The sequence below is a fragment of the Alexandromys fortis genome, unplaced genomic scaffold (assembly GCF_014885135.2).
Source record: "Alexandromys fortis isolate MF-2015 unplaced genomic scaffold, M_Fortis_MF-2015_v1.1 scaffold_122, whole genome shotgun sequence".
In the NCBI taxonomy this organism is placed as follows: Eukaryota; Metazoa; Chordata; class Mammalia; order Rodentia; family Cricetidae; genus Alexandromys; species Alexandromys fortis.
Genome location: NW_026068004.1, coordinates 3,796,932 through 3,815,544, shown reverse-complemented (window position 1 = coordinate 3,815,544; position 18,613 = coordinate 3,796,932). Strand labels below are relative to the sequence as shown.

General features: G+C 46.1%; 1 protein-coding gene and 1 long non-coding RNA gene across 16 annotated transcripts in view; one reads left to right on the top strand and one right to left on the bottom strand.

Moving 5' to 3' along the window:
• Positions 1–3,044: 3,044 nt before the first annotated feature.
• Ccdc30 (coiled-coil domain containing 30) overlaps positions 3,045–18,613 on the bottom strand; it is a 68,081-nt gene continuing 52,512 nt past the window's right edge. For all 15 annotated transcript variants that reach the window (XM_050161272.1, XM_050161275.1, XM_050161277.1 and 12 more), the window contains 8 exons: positions 17,336–17,490; positions 14,563–14,707; positions 12,806–12,918; positions 9,050–9,191; positions 6,527–6,663; positions 6,102–6,216; positions 3,738–3,805; positions 3,045–3,381 (listed from right to left, as the gene is read on the bottom strand). In XM_050161272.1, coding sequence (XP_050017229.1) covers positions 3,186–3,381; positions 3,738–3,805; positions 6,102–6,216; positions 6,527–6,663; positions 9,050–9,191; positions 12,806–12,918; positions 14,563–14,707; positions 17,336–17,490 — 1,071 coding nt within the window. In that variant the 3' untranslated portion in view covers positions 3,045–3,185. The remainder of the gene's footprint in view (positions 3,382–3,737; positions 3,806–6,101; positions 6,217–6,526; positions 6,664–9,049; positions 9,192–12,805; positions 12,919–14,562; positions 14,708–17,335; positions 17,491–18,613) is intronic.
• Positions 3,812–11,183, top strand: LOC126513119 (uncharacterized). Its single transcript, XR_007595248.1, has 2 exons — positions 3,812–5,651; positions 11,002–11,183. It is a non-coding gene; the product is annotated as an uncharacterized lncRNA (long non-coding RNA).

Genomic DNA, 18,613 nt, shown 5'->3' with positions numbered 1-18,613 from the left:
GACGTCTGTAGGAGAAAGGGGGCAGTCAAAGAAACCCCCCGGGGCTCCAGCGAAAGAAATACACCATGGTTCTGAGACAGGAGCCAGTGAAAGAAATACTTTAGCCCCAAACCCAGAACCAAAGAAATACATCGTGACTCTGAAACCAGTGCCAAAGAAATACACTTTGACCTCAGAATCAGAGTCAGGAAAAGAAATATGCCCTAGCCCCCAATCTAGAGCCAAAAAGCTTAGAAAGGCCAGTGAAGAAAACACAGTTTGGCTCCCCCGACCCCCATCCCAAGAAGTCCTATCTATATAAGTCCTGCACCTGTTCATTTTGCAGTGGCTCCTCTTCCACCCTGGTAGAGGCAGCCACTCTCCTGGATTCTTCCCTCACAGTGAATCTCTTGCAGGAGGTTTGGGTAAAGACCTTCTTTTCCCAGAGCAGAGACAGAGCAGACGGAGCCAGCTGAGCAGAGTGGGATTGTTAACACTTTCTCTCGAGGGCCTTCCCCTAGCAGCTGCGAGTTGTTACAACTTTGCCTGGGAAGTCAGAGACAGGAGCTGAGCGGAACAGGGCTGTGACCCTTTTCCTGGGGAACCCTGCCCCTAGCAGAGCAGAGTTGCTAACACTCCTGAGCACTGGAGCCAAACTGTAACAACTTCGCTCGGGAAGCCCTCTCCTGCGGGAACAGAGTTGTTACATTGGGGAAACCTTTCCTTAGAGCAGGGCTGTCAGCTGCTACCGCTATTCCCTGGCCCCGACTGTCCGAATACTCTTCTACCCAAGCTGTAATGCTCAGTATTTCTTGAATCCCGACTGCCAGGATCCCTAGCCATCTGAGCCACAATGCTTACAAGGTCCACAGCATCCCAGCACCCGTGTGACAAATTGGGTATCCTGCGCATACCTGTAATCTCCAAGGAGGGTGGAGACAAGATGTTCGTTGGCTTAGTGGCTTCCAAACTAGTTGGAAAATGTGAACCCCAGGTTCAAGGAGTGTAGTGATTGATCTGTCTCTTTAATAGACAAGCCACGCCCACTCCCTCCCTCACCTGCTGAGGCAGGCTGATCTTCAGTTTCCTGGCTGAGCCCTCACTCTGCAGGGCCTGCCTATCCTGTTTCTTGCTGCCCCGTGGCTCACAGCCCAGGACCAGCCACCTGCGGCTTGGTCTCGTGTTGCCCTGCCCGGGACCAATCACAGCTCAGGGACCTGCAGCCATCCCTGCCTGGGACTGGCTGCTCTCAGAGCCTGCTGCCTGCCACCACCGCTTGGGGACCTGCAGCATTTCTCTTGCCTGCCGCCACAGGGGATCCTGCATTTTTAATTATATCCATTACAAGGAGAGCTTGTGCCTCAAACTAATAGGTGGTAAATAATAGAGGAAGACTCTGGCCTCAGTGCTTGCATAGGTATGCACATACACACACACACACACACACACACACGCACACACAGAGAAATACTAATTGTAAAAACTGCAGAGATGGAGGAAGGTACTCAGTGTTGAATCCTCACCTCTATATGGACATCCACACACACACACACACACACACACAAACACTATTAAAATGAATGTATAATATGATAATGGCTGTTTTAAAAAAATACTTATTTCATTCAAGGAGCTATTGTCAATCGGTAGCTGCTGGGAGAGGGAGGAATCAGTTTTCTTTAATAGTCTTAGCAACTGCTAAGTCGTCCATGCTTCATTGGAAGGCCATACAGCCAAGACCATATGAGCAGCAAAAACTGGTCTTGATGAGCTTTAAAAAAAGAACATTGGCTGGGCGGTGGTGGCACATGCCTTTAATCCCAGCCCTTGGGAGGCAGAGACAGGAGATCTCTGTGAGTTCGAGGCCAGCCTGGTCTACAGAGCTAGTTCCAGGACAGGCTCCAAAGCCACAGAGAAACCCTGTCTCGAAAAACAAAAACAAACAAAAAAACCCAAAACAAACAAACAAAAAAAAAAAAACAAAAAACAAGGCCGGGCAGTGGTGGCACACTTCTTCTTCTTTAATCCCAGCACTCAGGAGGCAGAGGCAGGTGGATCTCTGTGAGTCCGAGGCCAGCCTGGTCTAAAAAAAACACCAAAAAACATCGAGTTGGGTACACATGGTAGGGGTGTGGCTCTGGGAGAAATTGGGAGAGGGGTTGATTATACTCAAAACACACTAGATGAAGTTCTTGAAGATCTAATGAAAACTTAAAATAAAAATCCATGTATTAGCAGGGTGTGGTAGAGCGTGCTTGCAACCCTGGTCTTTGGGAGGTGGAGGGAGGAAGAGTAGGAGTTCAGGGTCATCTTCTGGCCCGTCAAATTCGAGGCTCAGCTGGGCCACAGGAGATGGTGTCTCAAAAGTCCCCAAACCAAAACATATTTGAATAAGGACAATAAGCGATTAACTCCAAAATGAAATGTGTTTTGATAAGAACGGTTAAGTTACAAGTGTGTTTCTCTTAGTGTCCACCCCACTGCCTCATGTAAAGTAGTAAGCTTTATTTTGGTATGGTCTAAACAGTGAATTTACTCACTAGCTGCTAGTCCCTCCCCTGCCATGCTTAACAGACATTAATCTTGTCTGGTGGAGGACTATTAAAGTTATTTTTTTAAATAAGTGTTTTAAATTTATTATGTATACAAAGTTCTCTCTGCACTTATCCATACAGCCAGAAGAGGACCCCGTGTCTCATTATTAATGGTTGTGAGCTACCATGTGGTTGCTGGGAATTGAACTCAGGACCCCTGGAAGTACAGTCAGCACTCTTAACCTCTGAGCCATTGCTCCAGCCCTATTAAAGTTATTTTTACAAATTAGTTTCTTAGGGCTGGAGAGATGTTACAGTGGTTTTGAACACTTGTTCTTGCAGAGGGCTGGGGTTCAATTCCCAGCACCCACATGATAGTTCACAGCTGTCTGCAACTCCAGTCTCAGGGGAATCAATGCCCTTTCTGGCCGTTCATGCATGGAGTAGACAGACACATGCAGACAAAACATCAATACACAGAAAATAAAACAAAAAAATCATTATTAATGGGTCTATCAAACAAACAACAACTCCATCTTTAGAAAGCTTTTAATGACTGTTTAGTCAGTGATTTTGAAGACTCCTTGCTGCTTTCCAGGGTGTTCTGTGAGACCTTTCCATCCATGCTCTGAGTCACTAGGTTCAGTTAACATTTTTTAGACAGCAGTGATGTCACAGTCCCAGTTTTTGGTCCCCTTGCATATTGTATGTCTCTTTTAGAGAAGTCACATTTATATATCCATTTTCAGAATTCTGTGAACATGAAAGAGGTTCGGGGGACTTGGGGATTGCTGTTGTTCCTCCTGATTTATGTAGTTCAGTCTCCTGGAGATTTTCAGCTGACAATACCAAACCTGTTCCTGAGAAACTGAGAAAGGCCACGTGTGACGACATAAACATGCACAGAACTTCCTGGCAGATGTGCAGGACTACGGGCATATGGCATTGATAGGGACAGCATTCCACAGCTGTCAGGATCAAATAAAACAACAAAACAAAGGCTTCCGGAAGCCCATGCTCAGGAATTACCCTCTGCCTGAGATCCGCATTCTGTAGGACTAGAAAGGGGGTGAAGAGATCAGGGGCTGAGAGCAGATTCAAACGCTAAATGCAGGAAAAAAAAAAACAACCAAAAAACCCAAAGCTGTGTTTCCTCAAGCCAGCCACTCAGAACCAGTGAGGAGCCAGGTGTGCAGATCATGGCTGGCTGATGCATTGACTCACCTGGAGCTCTGCAAAGGTAGTATCTTTCTGAGTATTTCAAAAGCAGCATTGTCACTGATTATCGTTTCCTAAAAGAAAAAAAAATATCATGAAATATTTATTATTTTTGTTTTGTATGTGAGTATGTGAATGTATGTGTGTATGTGTATTGGATCCCCTGGAGCTGGAGGTACCGGTGGCTGGGAGCCAGCTGATGTGGGTGCAGGGAAGTAAACCCAGGGTAATTCTGCAAGAACAACAGTTACTCTTAACCACTGAGCAATGCTCCAGCCCTATTCAGTCTTTTTTTTTTTTGTTTGTTTGTTTGTTTTTGTTTTTCGAGACAGGGTTTCTCTATGGTTTTGGAGCCTGTCCTGGAACTAGCTCTTTCTTGTAGACCAGGCTGGTCTCGAACTCACAGAGATCCGCCTGCCTCTGCCTCCTGAGTGCTGGGATTAAAGGCGTGCGCCACCACCGCCCGGCCCTATTCAGTCTTAAACCATACAACATACTACAAGCAATATAAGAATAAAAGGGTAGAGAATGAATAGCTGCCCTCCCCCTTCTAGTGCCTTCTCATAGCTCTTGCCTCTCTCCCCTTCCTGCCCTCTTCTCTTTCCCCCTCTCTCCTCTCCTTTATTCACTTTCTTCTCTCCCTGTTCCACCATCTCTCTCTCTCTTTCTCCAAACACACACACACACACACACACACACACACACACACACACACACACGCGTTGCTAGGGAGCAAACCAAGAGCCAAGTGCATACTAGGCAAGTGTTCTAACTGAACTACAGCCCCAGCCCAAACTTTTGAGGGGAGAGGCAATAGCGATTGAACTAGGATGCTGAGTGTCCCAGACAAGCATTCTACACTTGTCTCTTTCCTGATTTCTTTCTTTCCCCATTACATTTATTTGTTTGTCTGTCTGTATGCAGAGACCAGTAAACATCTTGTGGGAGCTGGTTCTCCCTTCCACCGTGTGCATTCTAGGGATGGAACTCGGTCAGACTTGCCAGCGAGCATTTTCACCCAGTGAGCGTCTTGCTGGCTTATTTCTTTCTCATGTGAGTCATTGTTAGTGAACTGAGGCTCTTGATTGTATGTGATCCTGTAACTTGACTGTCTTCTTATCTTGTTCTACTGGAGTTTTAGAGGGAGTACGGGGCAGTTATGATTTTCTGTATGTGAGATCATATCACCAGCCAACAGTGACAGTTTTACTTCTTCCTTTCCTATCTGGAAGCCTCTTTGTCAAGTGACCCCATCCAGGACTTCCAGAAGTGCACTGAACAGAAGTGGTTAGAGCAGAAATGCCTCATCTTGATCCTGATCTTAGAATGAACTTTCAGCTTTCGCTCCTGCCGGGCGGTTGTGGCGCACGCCTTTAATCCCAGCACTCGGGAGGCAGAGGCAGGCGGATCTCTGTGAGTTCAAGGCCAGCCCTGGTCTACAAGAGCTAGTTCCAGGACAGGAACCAAAAGCTATGGAGAAACCCTGTCTCGAAAATAAAAAAAAAAAAAAACCAGCTTTCGCTTCTGAGACCCATATTAATTGTGTGTCTGTCATACATGGCCTTGTCTTTTTTTGAGCTTTATGACTTTAAAAATAAGATGGTCCTTCCCAGGAAAAATGATAAAATCTGGCCATGGTGGCCCATGCCTGTAATCTCAGCACTCAAGAGACTGAGGCAGGAGGATCTGCTTTAATTTGAAATTGTTTTTCTCTGACTTGGTTGTCCTCCTTAGTCTTGACTCATTAGCCGACTAAACTGGCTTCACTGGACCTTTCTGAGCCTCAGATTTGTTTTTCTTTCTTTCTAAACAGGGTTAGACTAATACACTGTCAACAGTCTTGTTCAGAAGGAGGGATATCTGGGAAAACAGCATCCATTCATTCTCAAAGCATTCTATTGTGTCTGTCTGCAGATACGGGTAAGTATGATCTATATCTGTCCACAGATATGGTCATGTATGAGCTATGCCTGTCCTCGGGTATGGTCATGTATGAGCTATGCCTGTCCTCGGGTATGGTCACGTATGAGCTACAGTCCTTGCCCTCTGGGACCTCACTGCTGAGTTATTGATCTAGAGAAGAGAAAAGGCAACGACAATGTAGCACGTTAAGAAAGATGCTCAGAGGCATACACAGATGTCTTTGGGAATCACACAGGGTAAAAGTGTTATCAAAATTGACCCAGTGATGAGCAGGGGTCACCAAGAACAGTCACAGGTTTGCTACTCCATGTCTCCTCGAGAAGCCTCTGTCACAGCTCACTGTGTGGCCTGGAGCAGGCTATGGTTCTAGAGGAAGCCAAGAGAGGGCAGGGTGAACCCGCGAACCAAACCTTAGAGTCAGGACCCAGTACGAAGTGCACATCTTACTTCCGCTCTGCGAATCTGGATGCTCCTTATAATGCGTTCTAGGAGACTGATTTGCTGCATGAGCCGGAGGCAGTTTTCCTGCAGTTGCTGGTTTTCTTTATCCAGTAAAAACGCCCTAAACATGGCATAAATCAGAGGCATAGCTAGAAATGTCTTCCTTGCTTCCTCTCTCCTTCCCTTTGCCCCTCCCTCTCTCCTTCACTCCCTCCCTCCCTTTTTTTCTGTGCAGGGATGGCACACAGGGTCTCATGCATGCTAAGCATGTGCTTTACCACTGTTATACAGACTCCCCCCATCCCGACACCGTCTTTAATGCCACAGTGCCTGTCACTTGCTTGGACACCTGGAAGCCGAAGTCAGCAGAATAGACTCGCAGTCGCCCCCTCCCCACAGTCCCCAGAAGCACCTGTGTCTGCTGCACCTACTTGCTCTGGATTGCAGAGACTGTGGACTTATTGCTGCAGATCAGTTCTTCTTGATTTGTGACTTGTTCTAGCAGCTTCCTCTTTTCCAGGAGGAGGATGTCGTTTTGGGTCATGATCTGGCCCTGGAACTCCTTCTCCTGGGGGTGAGCACAAGGGGCAACAACATATACATGAAAGACTTCAGTCTGTTCCCATGGCTTTTGTTTTTTGATTCATGTATTATGTATAAAGTGTTCTGGGCACCACATCTCCCACCATGAGGTTGCTGGGAATTGAACTCAGGACCTCCAGAAGAACAGTCAGTGCTCTTAACTTCTGAGACATCTCCCCAGCCCATGTTCCTATATCTTAACAGTAACTCTTGCTTTCTCTCTTTCTGGCCCCAAATCTGTTGGCATCCGCCTGCTGCCAACATGCTTACTTATACTAGCTGCCCTCCTGTTTGTGGTGTTTACTTAGGGAATGTATGCATTCACAATTAGAAATACCATGGTGGGCTGGGCGGTGGCGGTGCACACCTTTAATCCCAGTACTTGGGAGGCAGAGGCAGAGGCAGGTGGATCTCTGAGAGTCCCAGACCTAGACAGCCTGGTCTATAGAGGGAGTTCCAGGACAGTCAGGGCTACACAGAGAAATCCTGCCTCGAAAAACAAAACAACAACAACAAAGAAATACTGTGACAGCCAATTTCTAGCAAGCAACAGTGTCTTTCCTGTATTTTAATCCCAGTAGGTATCAAACCACCAGTAAGTGTAACTGCTTTCCATATTCTTGCCCCTGGATACATTTCCATCGGCTTTGTAGATATTTTGTTGTTGTTTTGATATACTCTATAGTGAGAGTCTTGCCTCAGCCTCTTGAGTGCTGGGATTGTGGCCTGTGTCACCATGCTCAACTTGCTGTGTTCTCTTTTAATTTGTTAATTTATTTTAAGCAGTTATGTGTGTATGGGTGTGCACCACAACACGTATGTGGAGGCCTAGGTATAAGCAGCAGGAATCAGTTCTCTCCTTCCGCCATGTGAGGCCTGGGGATTGAACTCAGGTTGTCAGGCTTGGCAGCAGGTGCTTTTACCCACTGAGCCATCTAGCCGGCCTTCAGTTACCTTCATTTTTAGGCAGAGAAGAAAGTTAAGAACTTAGCCTCCTGTCCGTGCCTTAGACAAATCAAATTATCACATACTTAGTGGCTTTATGTGGCAAATTGACTTTATCACCATGCTAGGGGGCTAGAAGTGAATCAAGATGTTGCCAGGGTTAGTTCTAGGGACCCAGAAGGTCTCTCTGTCAGTACTGGAGGTGGAGGTTGAAGCCAGGGCCTTGTGCCTGTCAGGGAAGTGCTCTATGCTGGACTGTACCCTGAGCCCTCACAGGGAGCCTGTTCCAAGCCACCTCCTGTTGCATGGTTGCCGGGCATCCTCCATGTTCTCTGGCTTTATAGACATTCCCTTTCCCTCTCCACTTCTGTCCTCGTGAGATGCTCCTTCCCATGGGACGTGTCCTTGTCTCTGCATCTGCCACTCCTCGTACAAAGACACAGGCAATTGGACTTCGAATTCGCTCTCATCTAGGATGACCTCATTTTAACTGACTACACCTGCAGAGGCAGGCTTTCCAAACTGGCAGCTTGCATCTGGTACTCTACGTAAGAGACATGAATTTGGGGGACACTCTCTTACCAAATTTGTGCACACCCAAAAGACTAATTTTTTTTTAAAAAAAGATTTCTTTTTATTTTATGTATATGTGTGCTTTGCCTACATATACATGTGTGCAAACCACATGCATGACTGGTGCCCGATGGAGCCAGAAGAGGGTGTCAGATCCCCTAGAACTGGATGATTATGAGCCACCATGAGTGTTCTCAGAACCAGACCTGGGTCCACTGTAAAAGCAGCAAGTGCTCTTAACTCCCGAGCCATCACTCTAAGATGGATATTTCCATTTGTAGGTGGGACAATGGCAGATTACTAGTGAGGCACCTCTTCAATATCCTATTTGGATTAGCAACCCTAAAAGCCTTGCAGGTTCTTAGGGGATTCCTTACATTCAGGCTGGTGGGGTTAGCTGGGTTGGTAAAGTGCCCTGTAAGCATGAGACCCTGAGTCTGATCCCTAGAACCCACCTAAAAATGTTGGGCACGGCTTGAGCGCTTGGAATTCCAGCCATGAGTGGTAAAGAGATGGGGATCCCTGGGCTGCTGCTGGCTTCAGTCTCCTTGGTGAATACCAGGTCAATGAGAGAAAGGAGGAACTTCATGCATGCTCTGGGAGATGACCCCTGACCTTGTCTCCTGACATTATCCACATGCATCGACATATAAGCAATCATGCACACACGCGGACACACAGACATGCACACACAAGGATGTGTGCACATACATACATGTGCATTAAAAATAAAGAGAATTCAACACACGGAAAGATGGAAGCTGGGGCCCTGGGTAATGAGAAATGAGCAGGTGCTCTTGAACGGCTAACCACCAGTGAAGTCAGTGCACTCTGGGCTTTTTGTTTTTCCTCACCAGCGCAATCTTTTGTTGCAGTTTCCCAGTTTCATCTTCGAGTTCTTTAATCCTCTTATTTCGTATTTCTAACTCATGGGTTAGACGGTCCTTGACCTTTTGAAGCTTGGCTTTGTGGCAGTGGTGTTTGTCTTTGTAGTTTCTATAAAAGCAAAATGCAGTTGCTGGGCACCAGATCTCATGACAGATGACTGTGAGCCTCCATGTGGTTGCTGGGAACTAAACTCCCCGCCTCTGGAAGAGCTGCCAATGCTCTTAACCTCTGAGTCATCTTTCTATTCCCCTTGTTTTCTTTTTGTCTTTACAGAATCCATGAATTTTGACAGAGCAAGGGTTGTCTTGAAAAAAAATCTAAATCAATCTAAATATCTAAATTAAAATCTAAATTAATAGCTAGATTTGTCTAGCTTTTTTAAAAAATATTTATTTATTTATTATGTATACAGTATTCTGTCTGTGTGTATGTTTGCAGGCCAGAAGAGGGCACCAGATTTCATTACAGATGGTTGTGAGCCACCATGTGGTTGCTGGGAATTGAACTCAGGACCTTTGGAAGAGTAGGCAATGCTCTTAACCACTGAGCCATCTCTCCAGCCCCTGTCTAGCTTTTGTTATGGCTACATAAATCCATGTCCATTTTAGCTAACAGAATATAAAGAGGAAGGCAGCGTGCTGTAAAGGAACCCAGCATGCACTGCTGTCTCTGCCTGATTACTGACTGACGTGCGGCTGTTGTAGTGAGCTGTTGTCAGCCATGTGAGTGGGTTCCATGAGGCTAGCCTGGTCTGGTTCCAGGACAGCCAGGGCTACACAGAGAAATCCTGTCTTGAAAAACCAAAACCCAACTAACCAACTAACCACAACAACAACAACAACAACAAAAAGTCCCTACAAGATGCTCAGGCAACAACAAAATAATAGAAACCTAGGCTTCTGATGCAGCGAAGCTCCATGCAAGCCTGTTCTGCTTATATCTGCACTGTCAGCTAAGACAGAAACACCCCCACATACTGCATGCCTCTTTTCAGTTCTTTAGGCAGAGTCCTACTGTATAGCTTACACTGGCCTGGAACTTACTATGTAGCCCAGACTGGCCTCAGACTCATAATCCCAGTGCTGGGGTTATGGACGTGTATCACATGTCCAGTTTTATATCTTTTGCTTTGTGTGTGCATATATGTGTGCATGCGTGTATGTGTGTTCATGTGTACATGCAGGCATGCATAAATGTGTGGTTAAGTACAAAGGCCCAAGGTCGATGTCTGAGTGTTGCCCTCCACCTTATATGTAGATAGAGTATCTCACTGAATCTGAAGCTCACCCGTTTGACTAGGCTGACTACTGGCCAGGAGCTCCAGGGATCCCCCTGTCTCCTCCTCTCCCTCAGCACCAGGGTTACAGGCTTGTTACATGGTTTCTGTGGACCCAAACTCAGGCCCTCTTGTAACGCTACTGACTGAGCTGCCCCTGGCTTCTGAATCCATTTCTATTCATTGTCTCCTACAGTACTCTAACTAAATAACTCGCGATAGACAGCTTCATTTGTAAATTTGCCACAGACCCATTTCAGTCCGAGGCCCTTGCACAGCACCTACTACATAGTGTGAGACACACACTTCTGTGATAGTTTTCAGTTCCCTAGAAGATGACTCCCTCCCGGGCACAATCTCACTTCCTTTGGCGTTGGGACTGCGTGGCGGGACTGTTCCTGGGTATGGGCATTCTGGGGCGCAACAGAGGTGGAGCACCTCACAGTGCACCAACCTCTTTCCCTCCTCCATATCTCCCAGGTCTTCACAGGGCCCCAGTAGATTTCTTGGTTTTGAGGCAGTGCCTCACATCGCGGCCTACGCTGGCTTTGAACTCCTGATCCTTCTGCCTCTACTTTCCGAGAGCTGAGATTATAGGTGTGTGCCACTACAGTAAAATCATGACAGTTTTCTTTTCTAAAGCACTGTGTCTCGGAGGCTGGAGAGATGGCTCAGTGGTTAAGAGCACTAGCTGCTCTTCCAGAAGACCTGGACCCACGTGGCAGCTTACAACTGTCGTTGACTCCAGTTCCAGGGGATCTGACACCTTCAAACCAATGCACATAAAATGAATTTAAATGAATTATTAAAAAAAAAAAACCCTGTGCTTCGGAGGTCTGTGCTCTTCAGCTCTGGATACATGTTACAAACGTATGGTGATGCTTTGGGAAACACTGACTCCCCTTCCCCTCATAGATCTTGATTAAATTCATGTATGTCAGTACTCAGGCACATGCAGCCAGGATTGGATCCATTTTTCTAAAGGTCATGCGTAAATAACATAGAAAATTATCCAACCTCACAGATGTAACTCCCCGCCCCCCCATACTCAAAATAGAGTGGAAAGCCCTGGCTAAGTGTGTATGTAAATAATGGGAGAGGGTGGGTGACGGAAGTCAGACATAATGAGAATACCGTGCAAAACGAGTCTGTTCAGAAATCTGGAAAATGCGGACGTCACAACAGTGGCTTCCTAAGGATAGGAGAGAGCGGCAGACTGCACACCAGCAGGAGACAGTTCAGCAGTGGGGGACATGTTCCACGCCGTGATAGAGGTGGGAGTTACATGCATATACACTTGCCACAATGCACTGAGCTGTGTATTAGTTTTTTGGACATGTGTTCTACATACATCAAAAGCAAGAATGTTGGAGGAAATTTTCATCAAGGTCCCCCCCCCCCCCCCCGACTATGGTACTCGCCACAAAGAAGGATGTGGAGAAACAGCAACTCCTCCAGCATGATGGCAGTAGAGGAGAGATGCTTTTGAACGCTTGCCAGTGCATTAATGAGGCATAGTACTATTCACTCATTGGACCACTGAGTCATTCCAAACAGAATCAGGGCTGTGGCGGGATGGCTGGCGGATTCCCGCAGGTCTAGAGCCAGCAAAACTTTTCCGCTTGCATTTTTTTTGCTCTTTGCGCTGTCTGGCGCCAACTGCTGGCTAAAGTATGAAATACACTGAGTAAAATAGTGTAGTTTCATAACCACCAGTAGGGGGAGTTCTGTAGCAGGTTGGTACCAGCGTGCTGACACTTTTTGTTGCTAGTAGTGCGAGAGTGAGACTTGTGCCTGGCCTCAGGGAGGTCCCAGGAAGGCTCCACGGAGGCAGGTGACAGGTAGTGATGGCTAATGTGCTTGGCCAAGTATGAGCCAAAGTCTCAGCTGAGACTTTTGAGCTCCCAGGTTGTCAGGCGTCCAGTGCACATACTGTCCAGACCGAGGAAAGGAAGTAAGAGAGAGACTGGAGAAATGGCTCAGTGGTTAGGCATGCCTGTTGCTCTTGCAGAGGACACCAGTTCAGTTCCCAACACCCACATGGCAGCTCACAAGCATGGGTAACTCCTATTCCAGGGGTTCTGACGCCCTCTACTGGCCACCAAGGGTTCCCACAGAGTGCACAATGAATGCATGCAGACTCACACACATACACAGAAATTAAAAACAAATAAGTAAATATTAAAGACTGTAGGGAAAACCCTTGAAGACAGTGAGAGGGTATTTCTGAAGAAAGCAAGATATAGACAGAGAGCTCAGGAAACAGTTAAGTCCCTCTTCTCAGGAAGGAATTGGGCCCAGCATCTTCCTTGGAACAGAGTGTAGATGGGACAGGGAAATCCTGTTGACAGCCCTATCAGTGTGATTGCTCTGGTTTGTTTGTTTCTTTGTTTCGGCAGAACAGCCCCTGTGTCCTGTTTGCCCACAGGGAACCTGCTTTGTTTACCTCACATGCTCACCAAGTTGCTCCAAAAACCGCCCGTGTTCTTGCCAGAGAGCATCCTTTTCTTGCTGTAATTTTGATAGTTTCTCTGACAGTTCCTGGTTGCTCTTGACATACTGAAAAAGACAAACAAAAGGCGGGGGGTGATGGTGGAAAGGGAGCAGTCTGTCCCCACATAAACCCTGATGAGCCTAGGGACCGCTGACACAGGGAGATGAAAGGTACTCCTCCGTGTGCTGGGAGCTGGCTCACCCCTACTGCAGGGAGACAGGAGCTCCTGGCTCAGGACCATTCAGGACCTCACCCCATGTGTCCCCTTGTCTGGTTGCCTATTTCTAACCTTTAAAATGCCCTTTATAACAAACCAGGAAACAGAAGTGTAGCGAGCTCTGTGTTGTGTGAGTGCCCTAGCAAAGTGACTGAGTCTCAGGAGGTCCATTTCTGGTTGGTCAGAAATTCTGCCAGGCCAGGGAAGTGGCTCCTCTGGCTTGCCTAGTGTGCACTAAGTCTTTATTTTTTTTTTTAATTTTTTAATTTTTTTTTTTTTTTTGAGACATAGTTTCTCTGTAGCTTTAGAGCCTGTCCTGGAACTCACTCTGTAGACCAGGCTGGTCTTGAACTCAGAGATTCGCCTATCTCTGCCTCCTGAGTGCTGGAATTAAAGGTGTGCACCACCGCTGCCTGGCTGTGCACTAAGTCTTAAGTTGGATTCCCAGCCTAGCATAAAACTACATGAGGGGAATTTACTTAATAATCCTAGCAACTGGTCAAAGGCATTTTCAGCCACATAAGAATTTGAGGTTAGCTGGTGCCACACGAGACCCTGTCTTAAAAAAGGGGTGGGGGGAGACAAGTAATTCTGGAGGCACAGCCTTGCCCCTGGGTCTGAAGTCATGAGAACTGAACTCTAACCCATAGGTCTGATGAAACAGTCTTCAGGGTGACTATGTCCGAATTGAATTGAACCTGAAACTCACTCTATAGGCCAGGCTGGTCTCGAACTCAGAGATCCGTCTGCCTCTGCCTCCCGAGTGCTGGGATTAAAGGCGTGCGCCACCACTGCCTATTGGATGTTTATCTGTATCTGAGACAACCCTTCTTCACCCTATGATTTTTCCCCATGCCCTTCCATAGCTCCTCTCCATTGTGCTCGGAGGTTCCAAGGCCCTTTCTAGATAGCTCGGGACGTTGTACAAGCTTTGGACGACCGACCTGTTTCAAGTATCATGCTTTGTGGAACACTCATGCATATACATGTAATTAAAGTGGTTGTGCTCCTCCTTGTTTGCCCTATGTTGATTGATCTTTAAAAATATATCTTTTTTATTTTTATTTATGTATAGGGATCTTTTGCCTGCATGTATATCTGTGCACCACATGTATGTCTGGTGCCTGAGGAGTTCTGAAGAGGATGTAGGATCCATCTGAACTAGAGTTATAGACAGTGGGAGCTTCCATGTAGGAACTTAGAATCAAGCCCATGTCCTCCAAAAGAGCAGCCAGCGCTCTTAATCATTGAACCATCTCTCCAGCTCCTGCCAGTTTAATTCATAGCCTTAGCCAAACAGCCCAGAAGGCTACGGGGAGGTTATATTCCCCCTCTTTCACTTGGATATAATATAGTTAGGGTAGATTCTTTTCCCTAGCTAAATTCAGTAGGTAAAGTGTGCTCAATGGTAATGGGCTAAATAGCAGTGATGGACACACATTCCAGTCTATGGGAACAGGAAAACGGGGAAGCATGGCCGCCACTTTCTTACCTCTTCACACTTTCTGCTCTCGTTCTCCAGCTGTTTGCGGAGAGCCTCTTGCTGCTGGGAATTGGTTGCTTCCAGCTGGTCCTCCTTCTCCTGCAAGGTTCTCACTTGCTTCTGGAGCTCATTTATGTCCTGGTCCAGGAGTACCCTGAGGGCAATCAATGCACATCAGATCACTCTGTACTGCCACACTCTGCAAATGACTCCTAGACCTACGCCTTTTGTACCAGCAAAAGGGAGCTTGTGGGTCCAGTAGTGAGGTACAGTCACGTATCTATAAGGTAAGAGGACCCGTGCAGGAAATTTTCCACCTAACAGAAGCTTTTTTTTTTTTTTTTTTTGGATTTTCGAGACAGGGTTTCTCCGTAGCTTTTTGGTTCCTGTCCTGGAACTAGCTCTTGTAGACCAGGCTGGCCTCGAACTCACAGAGATCCGCCTGCCTCTGCCTCCCGAGTGCTGGGATTAAAGGCGTGCGCCACCACCGCCCGGCTCAGAAGCTTTTTCTTAATTCTCCCATTGCCATCAAAACAAGGCCATAAGGAAGAAATAATTTTCTCTATAGCAGAGATAAGAGAGACATGGCACCAAGAACATCTAGGACAAGGCTGGCGTGGGGCTCTACTCCTGAATCCATGTTCCTTTTCCCTTAGTGCTCTACAGGTTAACCCTGCGACCTTCTGACTCCACACACTGCAGGTGCTGGTGCACACACAGCACCTGCTACAGCTGCCTCCACACACTGCAGGTGCTGGTGCTGGTGCACACACGACACCTGCTACAGCTGCCTCGTGGACTGCTGAGCCACACTGATGGGGAAACTTGACAATCAAGATTAACTGTAATTATGCAAGAGATTACTATACAACAATTTAAAATGATAGCACTTATGAAACTGTACAGCATCAACAGGAAACCGCAGATGTCCAGAGTCAACAGACTCCCAAGTGTTACAGAGGCAAGGATGTTTCATGATGAGTCAAGAATATTTTGAATTAAACGGAAACAGAACATACAGACTTTGTGAAATGCACCAGAGAAACTGGTACCAGTAAATATGTATGTTATAAAGGAAGGAACCTCTAAAACCAATACTCAAAATTTCCCACCATAAGAAGCCAGAGGAAGACTAGGATTTTAACCCCAGGACAAACAGAAGAAAAGAATAATAAGACGAGAACCTCAGCCAGGTGTGGTGGTGCATGCCTGAAATTCCAGTATTCTGGAAGCTGAGGCAGAAGAATTGTGTGTTTGAGGCAAGCTTGGGTATATAGTGAGTTCCGAGATAGCCTGGGCTACAAACTGAGACTCTGTGGTCTCAAACCAAATGGGGTGGCTCACATGTAACCCCATGCCACATGGAAGGTGGCAACATAAGGGTCAGGAGTTTAATGCTAGCCTCAGCTATATAGTGAATCGGAGGCCAGCCTGGGCTACATGAGACCCTGTCAAGAGGTGTGGAGTGGGGAGGTAGACAGATAAATGGAATCAGAAAAAAAATAGAGAAAATGAAATAAAACTAAAAGGAAGTTCTTTGAAAAGACCAATACAGTTGATAAAATCTCTATCTAGGGAGGAGAACCAAGATGCACAGAATAGAGAAATTAATACCAGAAATGAAACAGGGGCCATCTCTATTGGTCCCGCAGGTACTGAAAGGACAACAAAGGATATTATTATATTATTATAACATCATTAACAACTCTGTGCCACGGATCTGGTAAGTCTGATGATGAATGGGCGGAACTCTTGAACTGTGGACAATGTCAACTCCCACAAGGAAGGACAGGTGGCGCGGCATCGCTATATCCACTACAGACACTGGATCCTGCTGAGACTGGTAGGCTCACGTGTAGTCCCGGAAATCTGGGACACGGAGGTAGGAACATCTCTTGATCCCACAACTTTGAGACCAGCTTGGGCAAGACTTCCACCTCAGAAAAGACGAGTGAGGGCCTGGGAAGAGGACTGTGTTGGTAAAGGGCTGGGATCCAAATCCCAGTCCACTGTAAGAGCAGCAAGTGTTCTCAACCACTAAGCCATCTGTCCACATCACCCAACTCCCCAGATCACTTTTCCCCCCTAAAAAAAAAAAAAGATTTATTTATTATGTATGCAACATTCTGCCTCCATGTATGCCCACATGCCAGAAGAGGGCACCAGATCTCATTACAGACGGTTGTGAGCCACCATGTGATTGCTGGGAATTGAACTCAGGACCTTTGAAAGAGCAGGCAATGCTCTTAACCTCTGAGCCATCTCTCCAGCCCCCTCCAAAAGAATGTTTTAAGTCAGAATCACAGCACTTATGTTAAAGGGGAAAAGAGGGGATGGTTCTTATCCTTGACCAGTTTGTTGATGCCAAAGATTTCTATAATGATCTAGAACTATCTAGAAGGACATTAGCCAATGAATAAGAAATATAGCTTCAGGGGCTGGAGAGATGGCTCAGTGGTTAAGAGCATTGCCTGCTCTTCCAAAGGTCCTGAGTTCAATTCCCCGCAACCACATGGTGGCTCACAACCATCTGTAAAGAGGTCTGGCACCCTCTTCTGGCTGTCAGGCATACACACAGACAGAATATTGTATACATAATAAATAAATAAATATTTAAAAAAAAAAGAAATATAGCTTCAATGAAGTCTGAATTTGTGTAGGTCACATCAGAGAACAAGGCAAGCAGCTGTCAGATTTCACAGGCTAATCCAGTTAAGGCAGTTTACCCAGTGCTCCAGGTAAGCCCTCCACCCTAGGAGTCCCATACCCTGGTGGTCCTTACCTCCTCTGCTGCTCCTCCTGACACTGCTGCTGCAGCCTAGCCTCACTGCTCCTTGCTTCCTTGATCTCCTCCTCTAGTTGTTTCTTATGCAAAACACAAGCATCTGAAAGGCAGACTTGTCGAGCATGGTCTAATTTCTGCTGCAGGTCCAAAATCTTGGATGAAAAAGTGAAACATTATTGGGGGGGGGTTGACCCCTCTTCAACAACAAACTCAATACTAAATTGAACTATAGCCAGGACCTATATATTTCAGATGGATAGATATTCTTTAAACCTTTCAAAGACCTACAGAATATGGCATTTAAAATGTTTTTAAGAACTGAGCATTTTTCATGACAGTGAGACTCATCTGCTCCTGGCAGCACCAACCTACTTCAAGAGGAAGATGAGCTCCCAAAAGGCTATTTATAGAGTTTGTTGGCTATTTGGGCAAGAGACTGCTCTTGCCTGAACTGCTTGTGTTATGCTGTGTGAACTAAACATGCGGGGCCCATGGAGAAATGACTACTGAACTTGCCTAAAGGTGAGATGGTCCTGTGGGGTTCCTGTTTCATGAGTCTGCCAGACATTCTTCAGGATACAGAAGAAAGTGACTGTCAATATAGGTGGAACTGTCTTTGAAATTTCCTGCTTCATGGAAAAGTCTGCCAGATACCATGGACCAGTAAGCTGAAAATGGATGCCCGTAATATTACAGAAGAATTTTGGGTGACTGTCCAGGCAGGGAGATATCTCTTCAATTCTAGAGTTTTGGAAGTTGCTTAAAATGTTAACTTAGGTAATATTATATCCTACTGCAGTCTTTGATGGAGTTGAAGAGCAGATAGTTATAGTTTTCCTTAGTTATGATAAAAGATAAAGTAGATATAAATATTGCAACTAAAATTCTTGCTTGATAATTGTTTTGTTATATGTAATTTTACTGTGTTAATGTTAAAATCTACCTTTTTATTTAAACAGAAAGGGGGAAATGGTGTGAGAAGTCCTTCTGTCTATGTGTTGCTTTTATTGGTTAAAAAATAAAACTGTTTTGGCCAGTGACTTAGCAGAATAGGTCAAGGTGGGGGTTCCAAGCAGAGAAAAGAGGACAGAGTGGGCGAAGTCAAGGAGAAGCCATGTAGCTGCCCACAGGAGATAGATGCCTCTGCTGGAGCCCACTAAAACTTTGCTGGTAGGCCACAACCTCGTGGTAATGCACACATGAATGGAGATGGGTTAGTTTAGGATATAACAGCTACTAGAAATATGCTTAAACTACTGGTCAAACAGTATTGCA